Source organism: Psammomys obesus, unplaced genomic scaffold, assembly GCF_907164565.1.
Source record: "Psammomys obesus unplaced genomic scaffold, mPsaObe1.curated_primary_1811, whole genome shotgun sequence".
Lineage (NCBI taxonomy): Eukaryota > Metazoa > Chordata > Mammalia > Rodentia > Muridae > Psammomys > Psammomys obesus.
In genome coordinates this window covers 2,833,878-2,857,716 of record NW_026591597.1, presented here as the reverse complement: position 1 = coordinate 2,857,716, position 23,839 = coordinate 2,833,878, and the positions used below count along the sequence as shown (strand labels likewise).

At 42.0% G+C, this 23,839-nt stretch overlaps 1 protein-coding gene and 1 long non-coding RNA gene across 9 annotated transcripts in view; one reads left to right on the top strand and one right to left on the bottom strand.

Annotated features, from left to right (window-relative positions):
* LOC129679494 (uncharacterized) overlaps positions 1 to 20,001 on the bottom strand; it is a 36,367-nt gene extending 16,366 nt beyond the window's left edge. For 3 of the 4 annotated variants that reach the window (XR_008720555.1, XR_008720556.1, XR_008720558.1), the window contains exons 1-4: positions 19,858 to 20,001; positions 11,703 to 11,809; positions 8,227 to 8,369; positions 590 to 648 (exon numbers count right to left, since the gene is read on the bottom strand). This is a non-coding gene — a long non-coding RNA (uncharacterized LOC129679494). Of the gene's footprint in view, positions 1 to 589; positions 649 to 8,226; positions 8,370 to 11,702; positions 11,810 to 12,234; positions 12,305 to 19,857 lie in introns of those variants that run through there. The other variant, XR_008720557.1, reaches the window with a different exon arrangement.
* The window catches only part of Atp10b (ATPase phospholipid transporting 10B (putative)), a 328,393-nt gene that overhangs the window by 250,463 nt on the left and 54,091 nt on the right, over positions 1 to 23,839 (top strand). For all 5 annotated transcript variants that reach the window (XM_055610683.1, XM_055610684.1, XM_055610682.1 and 2 more), the window contains 5 exons: positions 11,430 to 11,515; positions 16,034 to 16,140; positions 18,080 to 18,211; positions 21,284 to 21,411; positions 22,961 to 23,213. In XM_055610683.1, coding sequence (XP_055466658.1) covers positions 11,430 to 11,515; positions 16,034 to 16,140; positions 18,080 to 18,211; positions 21,284 to 21,411; positions 22,961 to 23,213 — 706 coding nt within the window. The remainder of the gene's footprint in view (positions 1 to 11,429; positions 11,516 to 16,033; positions 16,141 to 18,079; positions 18,212 to 21,283; positions 21,412 to 22,960; positions 23,214 to 23,839) is intronic.

Sequence of the window (23,839 nt, the reverse complement as noted above, 5' to 3'; positions counted from 1 at the left end):
TTTTTTTTTTTTTTTTTTTTTTTTTTTTTTTTTTTTTTTTTTTTTGTCTATTCCTATTCTTAGATTTCATCTTTTCATGGCATCCTTGATTTCTTGGATGTTTTGGTTTGGGACTTTTCTGATTTTCTTTTTTCTTTGAGAGATGTGTCAATTATCCCAGAAATTCCTTTGTTATCCTCAGCAGGAGTGTGGGTGGGAGAGATCTGATGTCTGGCTGCTGGCATAGAGGGACCCTGATCTGGGTATGCACTTCCTCACAGAAGCACTGACTCTCAGTCCTGTGTAGGAAGCGCAGAAGGCCCGCAAACTCACTTGCAGGTGTAAGTGGTAAGCTCAGAGAGCCCACAGTTTTCTGCTCTCAGATTCGGGTCCTCTGTTTGGCGGTTAGAGTAAGGAGGCGCCCTGTACCTGGGGTTGTACACTCCCCACACCTGCTGTAGTGTGAAGGTAGAGCCTATAGGTTGCCTCTCTCAGACCCTGGAAACATCTATGGAATCCTGGATCCAATCTGTCCCAGCTCATGGGTTGTCCCCTCTAGCCCAGGAAGCCTCAAAGTCAATGCTCTGGCTTCAGCTTCCCATCCACTCACCAGTTTTGGAATTTCAGATCTTCTGACCTTCAGAACCGCTGCATACTGCTCACCACCATCTTAGAGAGACAAGTTGTATAAGTTTTAATTACTTACAACAACAGTGATAATTTAGTGGCAGAACAACCCAATGTATCTGGAAATAGATGTATCCAGACACACATGTACACAGGAAGAGAGACAAACACAGAGACACAACAGGCATATATGCATAGTAACACACATAGATACATGTAGACAAATAAGTATGCATGTGACCATATAGACACACACACATACTGATGCATCAATACAGACACACATGCACAGTGTCAACATTAGATGCCCTCTTCCCAGAGTTAGCATTATTTGTGCACAACTACTTAAAAGTGCTTTTCCATTTATATCTGTTCAGGACCCACTGTGCCAGGTTATGGAAAAGATGTAATCACACTAAGGCATTAGTGGGTGATAACATAAAGATTTTCTCCATCACCATATCCATGGATCAGGATAATATACTCAGATTTAAATGTAGGCCTGCCCAACCTTAACCAATAAGAAAAATTGTGTGTTTTCAAAGTCAATATAGAGACTATTTCTTGTCTCAAATGATAACCATACCTACTTAACATGTAGATTTGTCAAAATTTAGTTGCAGGATGGCTCAGGCAAGTAAACGCTATACAACCAGCCCTGAGAACATAAGCTCAATCTCCAGCACCCATGTTAAAACTAAAAAGGTCATGTGAGCCTAAACCCCATCATTGGCAAGGTGTAGATGGGAGGATTCTTACAGCATGCTTTATCACCCAAGTCTAATTCAAGCAACTAGCTCTAGGTTCAGTAAAAGACCTTGTCTCAAAACATTCTGTGGAAAAATATGGAAGACAGCTGTGTCAACTTCTGGCCTACACATATAAACATACACACACACACACGTGCGTACAAACATACATGCACATACAGACACATATGGATACAAACATACAAAAAAACACATGTATACAAACATACACATACATTAAAAAACCCTTGGTTTCATATGACAAAATACTGACTAAACATACCTTTCCCAAAATGAAATTAATTGGAAAAATACAAGGTGAGTGGGTCTTAGATCTTGTGGTACCAGAGTGTCAGAATTCATCAGGATAAGCTCTGCCTCTTGGTTATTTCTTTCCATCTTTGACCTCAGCTGCCATTTAATTCCCAAAGAGGAGTAATAACTTCTAGACACCTAGGTCAAGAAAGCCTCCCAGGGAAATAGACTGATTGTCCTAGGTTTTGTACCATATACCCATTCCTGGACCAATCAACTATGGCCAGAGGGTCAGGGTTCTCTGAATGGCATCCTCCACCTGAAAGTCATGAGGAGAACTGATCTGTGGAGAGAGAGATTTTGGAGCATCAAAGCAATGGATATCCGTCACACCTATTATAGACCCAAACTGGAAAATTCTAAATTACATGTGGCCAAGACTGTCCACCATATTATGAAGGCTCTGGATGTCCTCTGCCTCTCTCCTGTATTCTCCCATGCTAGTCTCTCTTGCCCAAAGTCTGTTCTCTGTCTTAGTATCTCTATCTTCCCAAAATTGTGTATGGGGTATCAGGTACTCACTCTTCTTTGGGGTCCTGTAGACTTGCTGCCTCTCATTCTTCTTCACCACTGTCTTTCTGTTAATCAATTCCTTTCTCATACAATGAAGCAGGATGTCTAACCACTGCCAAATGCCTGGCTTGGATTTTCATTGCCACCATTTATCAGCAGAGGTGACACGTTATGATTGTATCTTCTGTGAACAGCTCAATATAGGTTCTCAAGTTGAAATTTATACTCTGCTCTTTATGACCTCTTTTGCTGAAAGCATTGGATTTTTCCATTGTTTTCTTGTGTTTTTGTTATCCATAACAAGACAGTTTTACACAGAGAAGGTTTGTCTGCAGTGAATATTCCCTTAAGACATCCCTGCCCCTCTGATGGCAGCTGTCACTAGTTTATGCCTCGTGTCACTTGTTTATTTATTCACTGAGAGTAGATGAAAGGCCTTCTCTGTAGAGTATTCAAGAATATATTCCTGAGGTCGACGAGAAAATAAACATGAGGGCAGGCAATAAGCCCTGCCTATGTGTTCTAATAAAAAATTAAGGAATGAAGGACACAGTCTTCAATAAACAACTCTACTAATGTTTCCTTTTGAAAATGATCATGGGCAAAAAAATCATTTGTCTTCTAATATTTGGTTGGAATGTCAAGTCCATACTTTATTACAAAAGATGTCACAGCAAGACCTTAAGATTTATCAGCCTTGAGTAAAAATCCATCTACTTAGAAAAGGAAAACTCAGTCTGCAAGGAATCATGAGAATCCCATCCCTATGGTCTTCAGCCCAAGCCACATTCTTTTCTAGGACACTGGCTGAGGCAGAAAGGCTGTCCAGGGGGAGTGGAGCTATAGACTGGCTCCTCCTCCAAAGACAAAGGGAAGTGACTAATCGTCACCCTGTGGTTAAAAGAACAGTGATCAACCAGGAACTAGAAAGGTTGCCAAGGACCAGTATCTGTCAATAGGTTCAGATATCATTCTCAGAAATTAGGGGTTATTTCATTTGCATTCCAGGAAGGAAAACAGTCATTTAGCTCAGAAGCTGAGGTGTGGCGAACATCTGCTTTCACAATTTAGATACTTTAGCAAAGCAATTTTTTTTCTTTGAAACAGTGAGTAAAGGGGAATTTAAAAAGACTTTTTTTTTTTCCAATTCTACACCATTTTTCCACACTGCTTCTTTAGTTGGCATGGTGTTCTGCCTTGTCGCCCCTCCTTGGTGTGGTCCCTTGATCAGCTTAAGAGAAGTGTCCCTGCCTGTCTGTACCTTGTGATAATCCGGGTCTAGGACTCTTCATGGTGGCCCCCTCACCACCATGGAGAAATGGACTCATCAGTATGCAAGTATAGTGATGGCTGCGTCCACTCTTCTTTTAACAGATATCTTTGGCTCATAGTAAAAACTGGATGAATACATGTGCTCTGTGTTAGAGGAAAGCGTGGCTGTTTTCCTTTCCTTCAATGAGCAAAGAATTTCTTGAATGACACAGGGGTTTCAAAACAATCTGAAACTTGCCTTCTGTACTCTAAGAATGTATGTATGTCACTATTATCTTATGGCAGTGGTTCTTAACCTTCGTCATGCTGTGACCCTTTACCATAGTTCCTCATGTTGTGGTGTTTGCCAATCATAAAATTATTTTTGTTGCTACTTCATAACTGTAATTTTGCTACTGTTATGAATTATAATATAAATATCTGATATGTAGAAATTTTGATATGCAACCCCATGGAAAGGTCATTCAACCATCTAAAGGGGTTGTGACCCATAGGTTAAGAACCGCTCCTTTATATCATCAAGACCCTGTGTGACTACAAAAAAATGTAATAATTTCGGTGTTCATTAGCAAAGGAAATACAGATTTAACAACACCTCTGGGGAATTAGTGACCTTTTGTGGGCATTAATCATTTATAAATCTTGATTAAAAACAGAGAGGCCTCTAAACAAAAGGTCATGACTATGGAAATGGGTACCTGTGCAAAGGTCAGGAGGACAACTCTGGTTATGAGTGAGATAAAATGGTGTGCAGAGAGAAGATAAACAGGACATTTTTAAATACATATATGAAATTGTGATAGAACAAATATAACCACTTAAAAATATAAATTACTTGGAACTATAATAGTTAAAAATAAAATTCTCACAAAATTTCTAAAGTAATGCTATATCTATGTATGAGACTTGATTTTTGTGCTACAGACTGGGTTGTGTTTGGTTCATTAAGGGGGACATAGGTACACTACAATCCACCACACAGCAAACACAAAAACAGTTGAAGATTTGACAGTTTAATAAGATGTAATAAGTGCATGTGACTAGTTGTATATTAAAAATTGTCTAAGTTTAAAGAACAGACTATTACAGTGTGTCGTGAAGAGATGGGATCTTGGGATATAAAAACCCTTGGGCTTATATATGAAAATGAAAGTTTTAAAAGAATGTCCAGTGCAGAAAATTTAGAAATAAATCATTTTTAAATGCCCAGAGGCTCTGCTTCATAGAGAAATAATACTAAATACCTCTAGTAACAGAGAAAAATAAGTCCTGGAAATGAGACATACAAGAGCTTGACCAAGGTGTGTGATCTAAGGCAAGTTCTTGAGTTTCTTCAATACTCAGTTTCCTCTCCAATAAAATGGGACTGTTTTGTTCTAAATACTTGGTAAAACCAGTAAGATCAGAGGTGATAAAGTAAATAAAGAATGTCAATCAGATTTAAAAAAAAAAAAAAAAAAAAAAGCCCAAAAGAAAGTGTATCTTGTGACAATGGAATTGAGTGGGCCACTGCAGTGATTTCGGGTTTTTTTCCTCATCAATTCTCTGTGACTGGTTCTTGATAACTAAGCAAAAGAGAACTGTTGTAAGAATGTGGTAGCAGAAGGCAGGGAAGGACAAGCATATAACAAAGCCTGGAGGGTGAAAAGAAAGCTTGAAGATTTGGGCTTAGAAACTACATCTAGGAAACCAAGATTGTAGTAAAGAATTGAAAACAGTAATAACTTGATGGCCTTGTTTGATTGTCTTTCCTGGAGTCACTGCATCAACTAAGAGTCCCACAGAAGGAGATTGTAGGAGGCCTACATCAAGAAAGGAGCAGGGAGATGAAGGGGCTTTGCTGGTTTTGCAAATGATGTGAAAGGCAAGATAAGTAAACAAGGGGCAGTGGTCCACCACAACTTAAAACATAAAGCATGTACTTGTTTAACCAGTTTTACTGAACACCTTAATAACCCATTTTGAAATTAATGGCAAGTAAACATAGAAAAGTAAAACTGGAGGCACATGTAAGGGATTTCCTGTTCTAGCCTCTTCTAGCTGTTAGCATGTGCTCCAGCCAAATTGCTTCAAATTACACTTCCTGGTGCCCTTGACAGGTACCAGCTTGCTGTGTCTGGGATACAGGTCAGCAAAGAGTAATGCAACCTGAGAAGTTATTACACCCTGACATTGGGCCCACTTTGTTTTGGTTTCAAAGGTACCACACCTGAACAAGACTGGGAACTGCATTATCTTATGGCTAGTAATTGGGGTCAATAGCCACTTCCTCCTTCCTGAGTCACAATCTGCTCCCCCAAGACTCATGTCTTGATATTCAATAAATACTCAAATCCATGAACGAGAGAAGAATGAATACATGAGACCTCAACACTGAAGACAGTTTGTATGAGTAAGCTGTCCTAATTTGCCTTCTATTGCTATAGTGAAGGCACGACCAAAAGCAGCTTGGGTTGGCAAGAGTATTTGTCATCTTATAGCTTTTGCATCATAAAAGGAAGTTAGGGCAAGAACTCAAGGCGGGAACTATACCAGAGGCCATTGAGGAGTGCTGCTTAGTAGCTTACTCCTCCTGGCTTACTAACTTTTATTTCTTATAAACCCTAGGACCACCAGCCTAGGGATGGCATCATCTACTGTAGTAGGCTGGCTCCTTCCACAGCAATCAAGAAAATGCCTCCATAGAGTTTCCCACAAGCCAATCTGATGGAGGTAATTCCTCAGCTGAGGTACCCTCAGATGAGCTTGTGTCACGTTGACAAAAGAACTAATCAGCACATGAATCAAAGAATTCCCCTAAAAGATGTGGCCTTCTATCTACAAATGAAAGTTAAAAGATTATCTCTGGGACTGTCCTGCTTGTGTAGGACAGTCTTCACAGTGAGGTCTATTGCTGTGTCCTCATCCATTATCTTCCATGTACATTCCTTAAAACTTTCTCTCTGGTACCAACTTCGCCATTTAAGGCCTTGGTTGAAACAAGGCATTTTTGAGATTTACCCTCAACGGAAGATAACAGTCTTCCAGAAGCTGTATACACCTAGAAATGCACATGTGAAGTGGACAAAGTGTGCTGGGGAAGAAGGATGCTCAAACTGGCTGAGGTAAAAGGGTCTACTGGAATTTGCAAAAGAGGTAGTTAAAAATATGATAAATTAAAATTCCCCCAAAGACTGTTTTCTGGGCCATTTTTAATAGTTAAATGTCTACCCTTACCTTTTATGCATACACTACTTTCAAGTACAAATGTAGCTGGTAAAGACATCATTGCAGTGCATATTAATAGTGAGTTTATAGGTTCTACACAATATATTAGAGAATGAATTCCTTCCATCATATCTATTATAGTATGTTGTATAGGAATTTCAAGCATAGCTAAAGACAGAAAAAGGAATAAGGCTAAAAACTCAGACAGGAATCTTTCCTCCATGCATGCAAAAAATAAAATTAAATTAAAAAAAAACATAATTTAAAGAGAGATGTTTCTGGAGTCTGTGGGTCCTGAGGACAAATCTGTCTTCCTTCCTTGCTAGCTAACAGGCCAGGGAAGGCACGGCTTCTACCTATGGCTCTAATACAGAGATAGTAAATGGAACCTCCCTGAAGGTTTAATCACTAAGGAAGAGACATGTATAAAATACTTGATTATTGGCATATAATAAGCATTGAATAAAAGTTGCAGAAATCATAGCAGCAGGAGAATGAGGGGAATAAGTAGTGATGGCAATGACACCAGCAATGACCTTGGATTCCAGGGATGTGAGCTGCCATCCTCACTGTCACATACCAACCGTGAGGTGGTGAGCAGTTTATTCATATCTATGCACTTGACCGTGCTTCCTAAAGTTACTGTGGGAACTTACATTAGCACGTGTCTGGCACAGAGAAAGTATGCAAGGTAGTCAGGTCTTCCCTAAAGCCCTGCAGAGATATGCATCTTTCTCTGAAAGGAGTTTATCTCTCCCTGTGCTGTGACTGTGGTCAGTGGGACTCTCACCAAAGAGCAGCAGCTTGGGGAAAAATCAGTTCAAAGAAATAAGTTAGTTAGATGAGCTTTACCCATGAAACAGTGACCTAGAGGTTGGTGAGGTGAGCGCTGCCCCACCTGGGAAGAGAATAAAAGTTGCCGAGCATGGCTGATGTTAGATAGCCTGAGGATTACACACATCCTTTGGAAGTCCCAGAAGCTTCCCTGGAGAAACCACAGCTTGTCCTTATTGGCAAGTATGGCCACATGGTCATGAATAGAGGAACCGGTGTTGGGGATTTGAGGGATAGCTCAGCGACTAAAAGAGCATACACTGCTCTTGTAGACAGCCCAGTTTGGTTCCCGAAACCACAGCAGAAGTCTCACAGCTGGCTATCACTCCAACTCAAGGAGATACAACACCTTTTCCTGGACTCTAAGGGTACCTGCACTCACATGTAGAATAACACAGACCCATAATTCATAAATAAGAACACATATTTGTAAAAGCAGTTCTCTTGTGTCCTCTGCGCCCATCTTGGAGAGGGCAGGAAGGAACCAAGAAGACAGGTAGCAGGAGAGAGTAAGGTCAGCCCTCCACAAGGAGATGAAGTCAGAGGACCTATGAGCAGTGCCTGAAAGGAAGGAAGAGCAAGGACCCAGAAAAGGGACACAGCAGAAGGTTTGCTGCGAGCACACACAGGGGCAAAGAAAGTCAAAGTTCATCACAGCTGTGGCTGGATTCCTACAGGGTGTGGGTAATAGGGACACAGAGTTACTGTAGGATTATTATCTGCCACTCACCTCTGAAATCCAGCAAGGAGCTGAGTGGCATGGGTCAGGACCAAAGAGCACGGCTTAATCAGGAACACAAAAGCAGCTGCCAAATTACAGCATGATTTGTCATCACCTCAGGACTCACTGTTTGTCCCTGAAAGAATCAATACCTAGAGGAACAAGAGCCATATTTTTAGAAACTCCTGGATGGGTAATTTATTTCAAGTGAGTACAGAGGTTTTTTTTTGTTTTTGTTTTTTTTTTTTTTTTGTTTTGTTTTTTTATGTTGCCACCCACCACGGGTACAACGGACAGTGTATTTATACAAAGACAGAAAATGCCACCATTTCTTCGAATCAGATTGCCCCTTTGAACAGCTGTAGCTTGCAACTCTGAATGATAAATTTACTCACTCATATGCTCAAAACTCTACCCAGAAACTATTCCCACCATTGCCTTCAGCATTGCTGCCTTCTGTTTGCGTAATTTTTTTTCCATATAGATGCTATCTCCTAAAACACCGATGGGCTAGACAGAGTTGGCGATATTGGCTCCTGTTGGGGATTGCTTTGATGCTTGTATTCTGATGCTAATTCCTGGCCCTCAAGATCCAGTCATTGCCCTGATACATCTATCATTGTTGTGTAAATCTGCCTAAGACAGTATTCCTGATTAGTTAATTAAAAGGCCCTGTACCTGGGCAGGGCAGAAGGAGATGGGCATGGTTAAGCTGCCTGGGCTTTACGGACAGGAGAAACACTGGAAGGAGACAAGACAGATGGGAAGAGAGGAGGAAGGAACCATGTGGGCAGGGAGAAAGGACTCCAAGAATAGCTTGGAAAGGCCCATATGAAAAATATAAGCAAGTATTTATAAGATTATGGATGGAAGGTAGCCCAGATAGGAATAGTTAAGGCAGATGACATGGGATTCAGGCATGGGAGGCTATTGAGATAGGATAGGTGGAATTATCTACCCAGCCCAAGATGTTATAAGGCAATTATAAACTCTGACAGGTGTCTGTGTCTTATTGATTGTGATATCAGATCAAATATTACCACTGTAATCATTATAGAGCAAATAATGAACATTACATAGCCTGACATCATTTTATTTCCAACCACAAGCTCCCTTGTATAGATGAGGAAACTGAGGCTTGAGAGTCAAACACAGGATTATTCAGTGGGGACCAGAGTTGGAAAGCAATATCTTGTCATCTCTGATATCTACTGTCTTATAACTGAAACAACTTTAATAACAAGCATTTTTATAAAAGCAAAACAAATGAAAAGGATACATGTTAAATCAGGAAAGAATAAAGTATTTCTAGCTAAAAGTCTTTTTCAGGTATTCATTAAAATATTTAAATTAACATTCAAAATATTCAAGGCAGGCTGGAAAGAGAGTTCAGTAAGTAATGTGCTTGCTACATTGAGGAAAGCATGAAATGTTCACATCTGACCTCCACACACACATACATACACACGTACACACACCAAGAGAATAATCCAGATACAGGACCACAAAACTCATTTTGAAATGCAAAAAATATATATGAATATGTATACATGCATATGTATGTGGCTATTTTTAAACCTGGAAATGTATTATATGCACAGTATGTTGCCTGTGGCTGTCCCTAGTTAGCATATTTACCACCCCTTCTTTTGCTGCTGTTAGTGGTGTTTTAAGACAGTGTCTTGCCATGTAGCCAGCTTGGCACTGAACTTGTGACTCTCTCCAGCCTTAGTGTTCTGAGTGCTGGAATTACCATTAGCATGAAAAGTCCTTCTTTTCCCTTGTGTATTTTTGTGACACCAAGCATGGTAGCCACTGGCCACAATGTAACACGTCAAGTTTTAAATTTGAAAAATAATTCTACGTTAAACCAGCATATTTCACGCCCTCAGTGGCCATACTAGTGGCTTCCATACTGGATGATGCAGAATTGTCCATTATTGGGCAGCTCCAGACTACACATAAACCCAGAGCTGCCAGGGAAACATGGTCAGTACAGCCACATTCCCTTTTTTATATTTTTTTATTCTTTGTCAGTGTCATACACTTATACCATGAGTATTGATCATATCCACTCATGACTACCTCTCTCCAACTCCTCCCTAGTGCCCTCCACCCATTTTTCCTCCCAACTTCTTATGTTTATCTGCTGATATTAATAACCCCTGAGTCCAATTAGTGACACCCGTATGTGCATGGGCTGCTCCATGAGAAAGAATTTATGCCTGGTACTATAAACCTGGTCAAACCCCTAGGACTATGGAGATCACAGGCCCTAGACAAAAACCTACAGTTGTTTCTGCTTAATGTTCATGCTATCAAGCTGCATTCTGTGATGTGCCCTTGCCTAGCTTGGGTCCTCAAACCCAGACTAGGGATAACAAGGGAATGAAGAAATGGCAGAAACATGTACAGTAAAGCTGTGATGGAGTTATCTGGGCTCTCAAACGGGGAAGATGCAGCACTGTGGAAGCTCAGTGTGTCTATTATACACAACTGAACAATGCTAAGTGGGTACAATTAATACCTTATAATTAAACCAGAGGGCATGGTTATTACATGCATAAAAACAAGCAGGCAGGAATACCGTATAGAGCTGAACAAGGAGGCAGGCTTAGCTAATCATAGTATGAGTGGTCTCTGTAGGGAACCAGTCTTTAAGCCATAAACATGGGAAGGAGGCCTATGCGGAGATTTTCTACCTACACTGCCAACATTCACATTCACAGCACAGGAAGGTTTTGCCACTTCCCTGTGTCTGAGGCATTGGTCTTTCATACATCTGTGCCCAGTTCAACAGCACACGGTCACCCAGAAATTCACTTCTCTTCAATTCTAAATATTTACGTTAACTTCATAGATCTGTACTGTTCTCGGCTTTGTTCAGAGACGTTTCTTTTTGCAGTAGGTGGTGATTAGGGCTCAGAGAACTCCATAGAAGAGGGAGGTAGCAGGAAGGCGTGAGCCTATGGGTGGGAGGAGAGCGGCGAAACTGCCTTCCTTTAATCTACACCCAACTCTGCGTTCCTGTTGACTTTCTCCCCCTTGATGAGGTCTTAACTTTAACCTGACATGCTGCAAACATCACAGTGTGGCAAAGCTTGGTGGCCTCATTTGTGATGCCCGTCGCAGCCATTAGTTCTCCCTGTGTGCCTATGAAGACTAGATCCCTTTGATGCAACTGCCTCACAGGGTCTTCCTCTCTTCCACAGGAGGCGCAGTTCCAACCGGAGCATTTCCACAGTACCATTGTGTGTGAGAAGCCCAACAACCACCTCAGCAAGTTTAAGGGTTATATGTAAGTACCCAGGGCCCCTGGGCTGCTAGTAAGCAGTTTCTCTGCTGCGGAAAGTGTATTTCCTTGAATTGACCAGATAATTAAGGGTCTATATCCTGCGGTTAAAAAATGTTCAAGTTTTACAGACCTGACCTTGTGCTATAATTCACCCAACAATAAGCTGTGTGAACTGAATTGATTTACTTACCTATCTCTGTTCCTTGGTTGCCATCTTTGCAGGGTACGATTTATAATACCTATGCCACAGGACTTGTCTTCCCTAAGAATCCCTCTGCAGAGCTCAGATTAGCAAAACTGGGAAAAAAAAAAAAAAAAAAAAACTGCCCAGTGAATCATAGATGTTTATGTTAGAATTATTGTTACTCTTCAACTTTCATTCAGCCTCAGAATTTTGCTGTAATTCTGGCCCACCTCTGATCCCCGCTCTATTTGCTGTAAGGAAACACAGTAACAGTCCCAGCATGGATGTGAGTGTATGTCTAGCCTTGTGCAATGCTACACCAGTTCTCAGGGCATTTCTGCAGAATACCATCTTATGTGGTCTTTACAGCCACTCAAGGAAGTGGGGACCATGGTCTCCATGTTTCAGATGGGGAATTTTATGCTCTAGACTTCTGAACTTGCCCAGAGTTTTACAGCAGGTACCAAACATCCCTAAAGTGGTGTGTTTTCCATGTCCCTGCTTCACACAGTTCAGCTGTGTTGGGCTCAGTCCTTACCAATAGGATTCCAGTCCACTGGGATACTTCCTTCCCAGACATGTTCTCAGTCCGTGTGTGCTATCATGACCTGGCATGTGGGAGGGGGAAAGGAAGAATACAGAAGATGCACACAGTAGCCTTGAAGCAATTTACCTTTCAAATACACAGTAAGGATGGATGGAGAGAGGGAAAGAAGGATGTGAACTGGGAAAGAATTCTTTGTATGCATCTGTCAAGAAAGAAGCTGTTCATTGTCTCTGGCAAGCATAGTTCCCCTCATGCCTGAGTTGCTAGATTTGTTTGTTCCAACTCACCTGTGCATTGAACTATTCTCCATATTCTCCTCGAGAGCAGCTTCATGGCCTGGTTTTCCCCATGACTCTTTCTCCATCGAACTCATGCTATTAGCACCTTAGCCCGCCTCACTGTCAGTCAAGGCTCAGGCTTGCCTACCTCACAGGGACTTCAGACAGCACTGCCCTAGCTCCTTTTATCTTAATACCTCTTCTTTCTGGCCACTGCTCTGACCTGTCTTCCCCCACCTCCTGGCCTCAAAGAAAAGCCTTGAAAGTCCAACTAGCCAGCCTGTGGTCAACCAAAAGATCATAGAAGATTCTACCATCTGGGCCTATATTCCCAACTACATCACACAAGAAGACTTTTAGGCCAGGCACCCATAAACCAAATGTCTACTAATTTTGTTTTCCACAAGTCTCTATCGGTCTGCTTAAGTTAGGAATCCCTTGTGATTACACAGATTGGCTAGAAGATGAACAACTTCCTATGGTCTAGTTGAAGATAATAGGCTTGAGATTCTACAGTGCAACTGTTTGAGCTGGGAGAGTAGTTCAATTAGTAGAGTCTTTGTCTAGTATACACACACAAGGTCCTGAGTTCAATCCTCATAACCATATAACCTAGGGTTAGTGACATACACATGTAATTCCAGCACTTAGAAGGTGGGGGTGGAAGGATCAGAAGTACAAGGCCATCCTCAGCTACGTAACAAGTTTAAGGTCATACTTGGCTACATGAAACCTTGTCTCAATAAATAATTGATTGATTAAGTGTAGGACTGCAGTTCTCAGTCTGAGACAATATTCTTCTCCTTAATCAGGAGTCATTTGGCAATGCCTGAAGGTGGTATTAGTTGACACAGCTAGGAAGCTGTGCTACTTCGTCTACTTTTGTAGACGAAGGCCAGGAAGCATCCCAACACCCTACAATGTGCAAGCCAACCCCACAACTAGGCACTGTCTTGCCCAAATGCTAAAGCCAAGAGATAAATGCTGCATGTTGACCATGAACATCTCTGCTCACAAAGAACCTTCAATGATACAGCAGCCATTGAGACAGCTAAGCCTTTTTTCCCATCTATTCAAAAAAGGACATGGTGAGTAAGAGAAGCTGGCTCTCCCCTGAGCTGCCACCTCAGGATGTCATAGACTACACATTGCTAAAAGTTTGTCACCTGCAATCCAGAACCCTAAGATGTCGAATATACTAGGTTGTATGGCCTTGGGGGGCGGGGGGAAACACCTCAGCCTCTGTGAGCTTTAGCTTTTATAAAAGTGACCTTCTAAAGTCATGCAGAATCCAATATAATAATGGAAGTGAACACAGTTTATAAGCAGAATAAGGAATTGTTAGCATTTAAAAGGCTATTGAAGTTGGACATGGTGGCACATGGCTTTGATCTCAGTGCTTGTGAGGTTAAGAAAGGGGAGTCATAGTTCAAAGCTAGTTTGGGCTACATAATAAGACTCAAAAAAAAAAAAAAAGACAATCTTTACCAAGTATACATCTGACAGAGAACTAGTCAGTCTTTATCAGAGAAGTTTCTTTTTGTAGTAGATGGTAATTAACAGAGACCCACAACTGGACAGTGTGCAGAGAGACTTTGCAGCACTCAGCCTTAAATGAGATGTCTTTATCAAACTTTCCCCTTCAAGGCTCAGGGGCTGGGTGGAAGAAAGGGCAGAAAAATTTTTAAGAGTCAGTGTAGGGATAATTCAAAGAAAAAAGCATCTTCCAGATACAGTGAATTGGATGTACATATGGATTCATGCACAAGGCCTACAAGTTCAAAGATAAAAATGCCAGCATGGAGAATGGGAAATAGACACAGAGTTCTACTCACACAAGAAGAAGAGAAGAAGAAGAAAAAGAAGAAGAAGAAGAAGAAGAAGAAGAAGAAGAAGAAGAAGAAGAAGAAGAAGAAGAAGGAAAGAAGGAAGAAAGAAAAAGGAAAAAAGAAGACGAGGAGGAGGGAGGGGAGGAGAAGGTGGAAGGGGAGAAGGAGGAAGGGGAGGAAGAAGAAGAGGAAGGAGGAGAAGCAAGAAGAAGAGGAAGGAGGAGAAGCTGTTTGCAACCTCTCACTACTGGGAGAGGTTAAAATCAGTTTTCTTCCGTGGAGTGACACTGAGTTCATCAACTACACTTCAGGGCAGGCCCTATGCTCAAGAGTAGTTAGCCAAGGCAAAATGGAGTCCATGTTGTTTGTATTCTTTTTGGTTTGGTTTGGTTTGGTTTGGTTTGGTTTGGTTTGGATTTGTTTAATTTGGTTTGATATTTTTTGTTTTTGGTATTTGTTTTTGTATTTTGGTTTTTGTTTTTCTTTTAGAAAAATAAGGAAAGAACATGTGGAGAAGCTCTGGGAGGAGTTTGGGAAGGAAAAAGAATTTAATAAAAATATATTGTATGAAAGTATTTAAGCTAATAAATAAAAAGACAATCGTTTGATCAATCCATAGGCATATTGAATATGAGCACAGCATGAAAGGGCAAGATATTCTAGAATCAAATGCCACTTACTAGATCTATGTATTTGCCTCCACATTCCTTCCTCTAAACTAGCTATGATAGCACGACCTGGCTTATAAACGGCCTGCACTTTAATTAACAGAAAGAGTCACAGCTGCACATAGGAAAAAGAAGTATTGGCAAACCACAGGGAGAAGAAATTCAGTGTTAAGATTGTTGTTTTCCTTTCCCCTGGTGGCCCTAGAATGTTACCTTTAGAACTGCTGAAATCCCAGGGAAAAGGAATCAGGTTAGACTGCCATGCTGAAGATGATGAATAGATAGGGTCATTCTGGCACAGAAGCCTCTAACATGAAGTGGAAAGCTGAAATACCTCCTGAGGTTAAGAATCTGCCTCCTGTAGTTAGACAAAGGGTCATTGGGGCCCTCCTGAAAGGCCTCTGTACTTTCTGAGGGACTGAGCGAGGGAGGGAATATATGGAGAGAGAGACCTTGTGAGTGAGGTAGCTCAGATGTGAGATGGCTGTAACCCACCTCCTCTTGCTTTATTTTACTTCCTACATCATGATATAAACGACAGGAAACCTGGCATCTTCAAGGAACCAGGGTGCTCAGCTAATGTGGTTCTGATCCTCAGCAGCTAGGTTGGGGGGAGGGGGACTTGAACACCATCCGAGGGAGACACAGGACCAGAACTCAGAGGTCCAGAAGCCCACTCCCTGCACTTTATTCCTGCAACCAATTTGAGAGTAAAAATTTAAATCTGGGATTTTTTTTTCCAGCTGAGTTCTCCCTTTAATGTGAGTAAATGAAAAATTCCTCAGAAAAACAAAAACAGTATTCCCTTCTGATGGTCCAGACTCAGCCCAGCCTCGCAGGAGCACTGGTGAGATTCATCTGGACACAGATAGCATCCCGAAGAACAGCAGTAGCTCTGGAAAGAAGTGGGAAATGGTTTGCTTTCACTCACAGCTGCTAGTTCCATTATGCCAACCAGAAACCACATAGGGAGGCCATCGAAAAACAAGCTCTGAGCTTCACTCCTTGTTCCCAGGGAGCATCCTGACCAGACCAGGACTGGCTTTGGCAGCGAGAGTCTTCTGCTCCGAGGTTGTACCATCCGAAACACTGAGGTGGCAGCTGGCATTGTCATCTACGCAGGTGATTGTCTCAGCAGTTTCTTTTCCCAACCTGTCTTAATACTCCCCTTGCCAGCCTTTCCTCTCAGTTCCTCTTCAGAGAGTGGAAACTCACAGGGGTTCCCAGGGGCAGAGCCACGGGGACTTCCCATTTCTCTGTGCACACAGAGGCTGGGAGCCATGGGAGGGAGCTCACACTCTCCACAGAAGACATAATGAGATGCTGATTCAATACCATACATCCCACCAGATAGGGAAAGACTCAGTTCATCACCCCAATGGTGGTTTGGGGACATAAGCTTAGGCAGGTCTTCAGAATCCCCCCACAAAAGGAAACTTCTTTCATGTCTCTGTTTTCCTACTCGTGTAATAGGAAGAACATTTGTATTTGCTTTTTAGATCCCTGAGAATCAAATGGCCTGTCCCATCCCATACAAGTCACCTAGTAAAGGGAACACTTGATAAACTCCAGTTACTGGGTTTTCTTCAGTTATGATCTTAATGTTCCCTTTATCTACTGGCTCTTTATCCACCCACTCTTTATCCACACTCTGGGTGTGGAGACATTTTCATATTTCATATATTACTGTACTACACTAACTGAGGCAGAAAAATTTTAGAGAAAAGAGGTTTAATTTAGCTCACAGTGTGAGGAGGTTTAAGGACCAGACACAAGTATTGGCTCAGCTCTCGTTAGTACCCTCTTGCCTGTGTCATGTCACAATGGGGCAATCCACTCGTCACAGGGAGCTAGAGAGAGTAGAGTTTTCCAGAAAAATAGCTTTAGTGTGGAGGTATGTGCATCTCACAGCATTTATTAAGCTCATCCTACTTGCCTGGAGCTAATTAGACTCTTACTGTAGGTTAATTATGCATACACACACACATAATCCCGATCCCATTTTGCAGTTGAGATGAGAAGTTCAAGGGCAGGAGAATCCATTTGCCTAAGGTCCCACATCTCTTGGGAAGAACTCGCTGTAAGCTAAGGTCAAATGTGAGCAGAGCTGAGTCCCAACTCCAGCACCCATATTCTGTCTTGTCTTTGTTCCTGCCTAAAGAATGGAGTGGTTTCAGAGAGTGAGGCCCCCTGGGAGGTGAGCCTGAGGCAGGTAGTGGGAGATGAATGCAGCAGCCTGTGCCCTTCATATTGCCGGAGCCCCTCACAACTGTGGCAGTCTAAATCTAATTTAATAATCTGAGCTCATTCACTCCCACTGTTGTTGCTATTTTAAATCTTCGAGGCAGCTAACTCAGTAGCATTTTATGTGGAAGCATAGCTGATGAGTGAGTACCAGAGTGACAGATTCTGGCTCTACCACCTGAGACACAAAGAAATAAAGAAACGAGCAGGGAAACGGCTGGGCCCAAGCTCAGTCAGACTGCAGGACCTTTGCACTTGCATTTCTTTCCATCTAAATCTCTCCTCCCTAACTCTTCTTTCACTCTTAAGTGTCCCTTTCTCTGAAAAGCTCTTGCTGATCTCTCTGACTACCATCTTGTGTCCACCTTAGCCCTGTGGTTACTGTTGTTAGTCGCCCTGTGGGACTTGTTCATAGCTGTACTGATTTTGTGTCTCTGCCAGACTGTGAGCCACCTAATTATCATTGTCCCCTGACTCTTAGCCTGAAGCAGTCAGGAGATCACATTCTATGCAGATTAGGAAAGGATCCCTTCCTCCAGACAGCACTGTCATACCAACCACGCAAATGTGGGGCACCTAAAATAGGGGTACTCTTTGCACTCACGCAGTCTGCATCGCATGGCATTGAAGCTCTGGTGCTGTCCACCACAGCACCTGGCGGGTTGAGGATGCTCAGTGAATGGGTCCTGCTGACTATGTGAGGCCTTGACCATGTGTTCTGAAGCCAGATGGATTCAACTTAGCAAGTAAAACCTTGCTTTTATCAAATAAAACCTGTGGAAGCCAAGAAACTGATTTTCCCAATTTTCTCTCAAAGGCCATGAGACAAAAGCCATGCTGAACAACAATGGCCCCCGCTACAAACGCAGCAAAATTGAGCGGCGCATCAACACAGACATATTCTTCTGCATCGGCCTTCTCTTCCTCATGTGCCTCATTGGAGCTATAGGTAGGGGATGTTCTGCAAAAAGGATGTTCCTTTGGGCGAATCACTAATTCTGAGCTTTAGTTTCCTGAAAGAAAAATCAAATCTTCACTGCCTATTTTACTGGGGTACTGATGAAAGTTCCCTGGTAGTGTGTGCATTCTTAAATATTAGCAATACTGTCAATCATTGGTGGTTCTGGAGCACAGTGAAGCAGGGAACTCTGCGCAGAGAAAGACAGTTCTTAGTTACATGGGCGGCACATGAGCGCACAGAGGTGGGGAGTACCATGTCTGTAGACAGACAGCAGTTGGGTGGCTATCTAGTGTGTAGAAGCAAGAGCAAGCTTCAGAAGTCATAGAAAGGAGTGAGCTAGAGCCATTTAAGGTGATCTTCAAAGCAGAGACCAGCAAGAGTCCTCCACCGAGCTCTTACCCACTATTTTAAATCTATGGATGTTTCACAGAATGTTTAAGGAGACCCCATAATGAGTCAGGGAAGATCAAGAGAAAAATTATGAGCTCAGACGTGTCTAATGGCCCTGACCCAAGGAGCAGCAATAATATCTGTTGTCATTTTTTTTCTGAAATTATAACCATCGCTTTATTTTAGAAGATAGTGTCTAAAAGGCAAAGACAGAGACAGAGAGAGAGCTATCTAGTGTGTTAGTTTAGAGAGGAGGTGGGGCTCGTGTCAGGGTGGCCAGGAGTGTTATTGAATGCATCTTTCAGGTGAGTCTACCAGCTGTGCCTGAGTGAGTGGCTCACAGCTGGAAAGGCAGCAAAGGAGTACAGAGAAGACCCTAGCAAGGACACAGCCATTCCTACCCGCCCCCATGTGGCCACAGGAACTATGCCTCCATATTGAGTAAATTTTTGGGGCACACAAGAACTGAAAGGACATTTGAGATCACTATGTCTCCAGGGGGAAAAAAGAAAGTTAATGATTACATGGCCACACAAAGATAAGGCACAGGTTACCCAGAACTGGCTCTGCACGTTCTCCAAAATGATAAAGAAAGAACATTAATGGAAAAGGAGGGATTTTTTTTTCCATTGCAAATAGCAAATTTTCTAAAATAGGACTCTTTTCCCCCTCATTAAAGCATAGCCCTTGAGGAGAAAGTTCTCCAATGACAACTCTTATTCCATGGTTCCCTACCAAATGTTCTCTTTGTTTTGATAACAAGGTGTGTCTTCTTGCTTACCCTCTTGATACATATATATGTGCCTGGGCTCCAAGACCCCCAAGGCCTCCTGTTTTACTTTATAGCTACTTTGCATTCATACTACAGTGGTCCTTTCTCTGCACATGTCCTGTGTACTACACTATTACCATTAAATTATAGCATGTCTGTAATTCCTCTTTTTTCCAAAGTGGCAATGAAGAATTTGGCCCAGCCTCAGAGGGGAAAGGAGTGCTTTGGACAGGATGACATATTCTTTATCTGAACTACACTCTGTAGTTCATGCCCTGAAAATGAGAACATTTGTTTCGGCTAGGATTTATTCCACATCACAGTCCATTACTGAGGGAAGTCAGGGCAGAAATCTGGAGGTAGAAACTGAAGCAGAAGCCTTGGGTGAGTGCCGCTTACTGCCTTCTTCCTCATGGCTTGCTTGGGCTGCTCTCTTATACCACCCAGGACCACCTGCCCAGGGATGACTCACCTCAGAAAGCTGGTCCCTTCCACATCAGTCATCAATCAAGAAAATGTGCCACAAATTTGTCCATAGGCCAATCTTGTAGGGGAAATTTCTCAATTGAGGTTCCCTTTTCCTTGTATTAAAGCTAACGGAAAACTAGCCGGCATGGAATTCTACACAATGGGTTATTCCAGTTTTACAAGAACACTATAAAATAGCTATTACTAATTAACAGACAAGGACATGTCCAGCAGGTGCTGGATATTGCTCATCTTGCATAATCCTGTTACAATGGGTGTTATCTCCCCTTTAGCAAATAAGGAAACAGTTCATAGTGTATTCGGTGTGAGTTCTGTGAACTCTCATGGCATTCCACACTTTAGCACACTCAACCTCATTGACTTTTAAGGTCATAGTCCTTTGTTTCATGAGAATTACTCAAGAAAAAAAAAACGGGACTGATACAACTAATAATTATTGAATATAGACAGGAAAAGTGGAAAGAGATGGGTGATTAGGTAGATGAATGGATGAAGAAATGGGTAGACAGGACAAGCAAAACTGGCAGACAGATGTGTTAAGAATGCTTAACCACACACTTCTTACAATGACTGAAAAGTATATGTTCCATTATCTTTCCAACCCTATGTGATAAGAGTTTATCAAAATTCAGGTAATCTTCATACTAATCTCTACCAGTAAAGGCAGACCTAGCATCTACTCTTCCATCAAGGGATTGAAGAGTGAAGAAGTGGGTGCATGAAGGATCACTGTCAAGATAAAGGAAAAGAGACGGAGGAAAAGGCGAGAGACTGTGGTCATGTAGAATAAGAATGGGCTCTTCTCGGGATATTCTGTGGAAGAGTGGGATGAAGAATAATAGAGTGCCCGAGAGACCAAAGACACCATAAAAAGACATACAGAGTCAAGTAACCTAGGCCCATGAGGGTTCACAGAGAATGAACCACCAACCAAAGAGCATCCATGGGCTGGACCTCGGCCCCCTACACATATGTCGCACATGTACATCATAGTCATCATGTGGGTCCCCTAACAATGGGAGTACGGGCTGTCTCTGACTCCGTTGCCTGCGGCTGGGATCCCTTTCCCCTAGCTGGACTTCCTTGTCAGGCCCCTGTGGGAAAGGATGCACTTCGTCCTGCTATGACTTGAAGTTCCCTGGGTGAATTGATACCCCTTGGAGGCCTCCCCTTCTCTGAGAAAAAGGAGAGGGAGAGAAGGGGGTGTGAGGGTGGGACTGGGAGGAGAGGAGGAAGGAGGCTCTGATCAGACTGTAAAGAGAAATAAATTAATAAATAAATGAAAAAGAATTTTAAAAAAGAATGGGTTCTTCAAATACCCACCCATGTCCAGAAACAGGTTATGGGTGCCTGGCCAAACTAAAGACTAGTAGAAGTTTTGTCTCATGACTTGTTTTGCTTCTTCTCAGGTCACAGCCTCTGGAATGGTACCTTTAAAGAGCATCCTCCCTTTGATGTGCCAGATGCTGATGGGAACTTTCTTTCTATTGCCCTTGGAGGATTCTATATGTTCCTCACAATGATCATTCTGTTCCAGGTAGGAGCTCTCTAACCTCTAGAGCTTTGCAAAATAAATAAAAATAAGTGCTAGCCTCAGAAAAGAGTAATGAGGACAAGATGGAAAGATCATCATTGCTTTCTGGTGCATCTACCAAGTTTTCACATGGAAGCTGATGTCAGGACAACTCCTCAGATAGCTGTAGAAGAAGGTTTAAAGGGTCAGATCGGAAGAGTCACCCATGTGTATGTACCTTTGCCAGACATAGAACAGGAAAAGCACTAAAACCCAAGACCGAAGGAAGATTAAATAGCACAAGGATCTACCAGGATTCTCCATCCCCAAGCATTGGAAACAGAAAAACTTCTCAAGTTAGTGTTCTAGTTGATGACAGAGCACAAAGTAGATGAGAAAAAAAAAATAGGGCTATAAAATATGTAATAAGAGATGAAGAGATGATTTTCTTTAAATATTTGTGTTCTATAAGAAAACACAGCAGCTAGAAAATGGAAAGTTGCTTTTCAGTGTGGTGAAGTCTCACCTACAGTCAATGCCTTGTAGAACTTTGTTCCCTATAGATGAACCATTTTCAACCATCCATTTAACATAGCAGTTTGACCCTTCTTTTTTTTTTTTGTTTTCTTTTTTTTTTCACAAACATATATATTTATTGCATATAAATCACATAAGTACATCAATCTCCAATTTTGCCTTTAAGGTAAATGGCATTCCTGGATATGTAATGAAAAAGACAGGCATCTCTTCACTCATTTCAGTACAGTGGATGAAAATCTTAATTCCTCAGACCTTATCAGCTGCCCTTAAGTCTGTAATAAAATTACTTGGATCACCATTGTTTCTTAATGACTAAAAATGGCTTCAATACACGATGCACTGTTGTGGAAGATTGGATTATAAATGCCAATTATTTAAGTTGCAGTTTGACCCTTCTTAAAGGGAAATCAAAACACACCACTTCTCTGCAAAGAATGTACTGGTAATTCATGTCTTCTCAGAATAAAATCCAAAGTCCTTACAGAAGCCAACAAGGCTTCAAATGATCTGGACTTTGACCACATCTCATCACTGACAGTTCTCATCCTGCACTCTTCCTGTGTGATGCCTGCTCACTATCACCTCCCAGACAACCAAGTCCCTCCCACTGCCCAGAACTCTCACACTCACACCCTTCGATCTCTTTCATCTCTGCCCAAAGGTCATGTATATGAAAGAGTCCACTCAGTCTATGTCTCTGTGTCCTCTCTGATTTCCTTTCTTCTATTTCATAAGGCAACTGCCTCATATATATTTATTTTTCTGTATACTGTCACTAGAATATGAGTTCTCCATCATGCTGTCAGTTAACAGCCAGTGATGAGTGCCTGCCTCACCCCAGGGAAGTGGCATATCTTCATTTCCCCTGAGAATTTCAAGGGAGACCTGAAGTCACTGACTTGTAACTTCTCAGGAAATGCCCTGCTGTGAGCTGTCCTCGCCTTTCCATCAATGCCGCCTTTGCTACCACTGGTGAGGCTCTGGGAGCACAGATCAAGCGAGTTTCTGACACTGTGAATCCATCTCCCCTCAGGTGTTGATCCCGATCTCCTTGTACGTGTCCATTGAGCTGGTAAAGCTTGGGCAAGTCTTCCTCCTTCATAATGACCTTGACTTATATGATGAAGACACTGATTTGTCCATTCAGTGTCGAGCCCTCAACATTACAGAGGACCTGGGCCAAATCCAGTACATCTTCTCTGACAAGACGGGGACCCTGACAGAAAACAAGATGGTGTTCCGGCGTTGTACCATTGTGGGCAGCGAATATTGTCACCAAGAAAATGGTATGAGGGCCCACAAGTACCATGCTCTCTTAAGAGAATAGGAGGAAAAGGATATTCACACACCCACACACACACACCCACACACACATACACACATACACACACAGAAGTTCTGTGGCATTTTATCAGTTAATCCCCCCCTGTACAGCAATATGTTTACATCAAGGACGGGCTAAGAAGGAATATATCTTAATTGTGTAGCTAAGCAGTCATGAATCCAGGCTTAGAAATTTTTCCTGTAACATTATGGTCTGTTAGGACAGGTCTAGATCTAGGCACAGGGTCAAAGTTTGCACATTTAGAAAATGCCTTCCATTTTAACAAATGTTGGATTTTGGTTTAGAATGGGAAGATGTAAGATGTCTGAACTGTTGTTACTTTTCATGGTCTGAAGGTAGCCTATAGAACTAAGTTAGTACACACTCACACACATACATATGCACAGAGAGAAAGAGAGAGAGAGAGAGGAAAAGATATTATAGATAACCTTATCCCTTTTGCTATGGTGATCACTCACCAATTACGTGGGAGCTTCTTGTTTTTTTTAATAATGCATCATCTACTACTACAGCACACAGCTTGTCTAGTCGCTGTCACATGTTATGTTACTAAATCCACGGAACTAT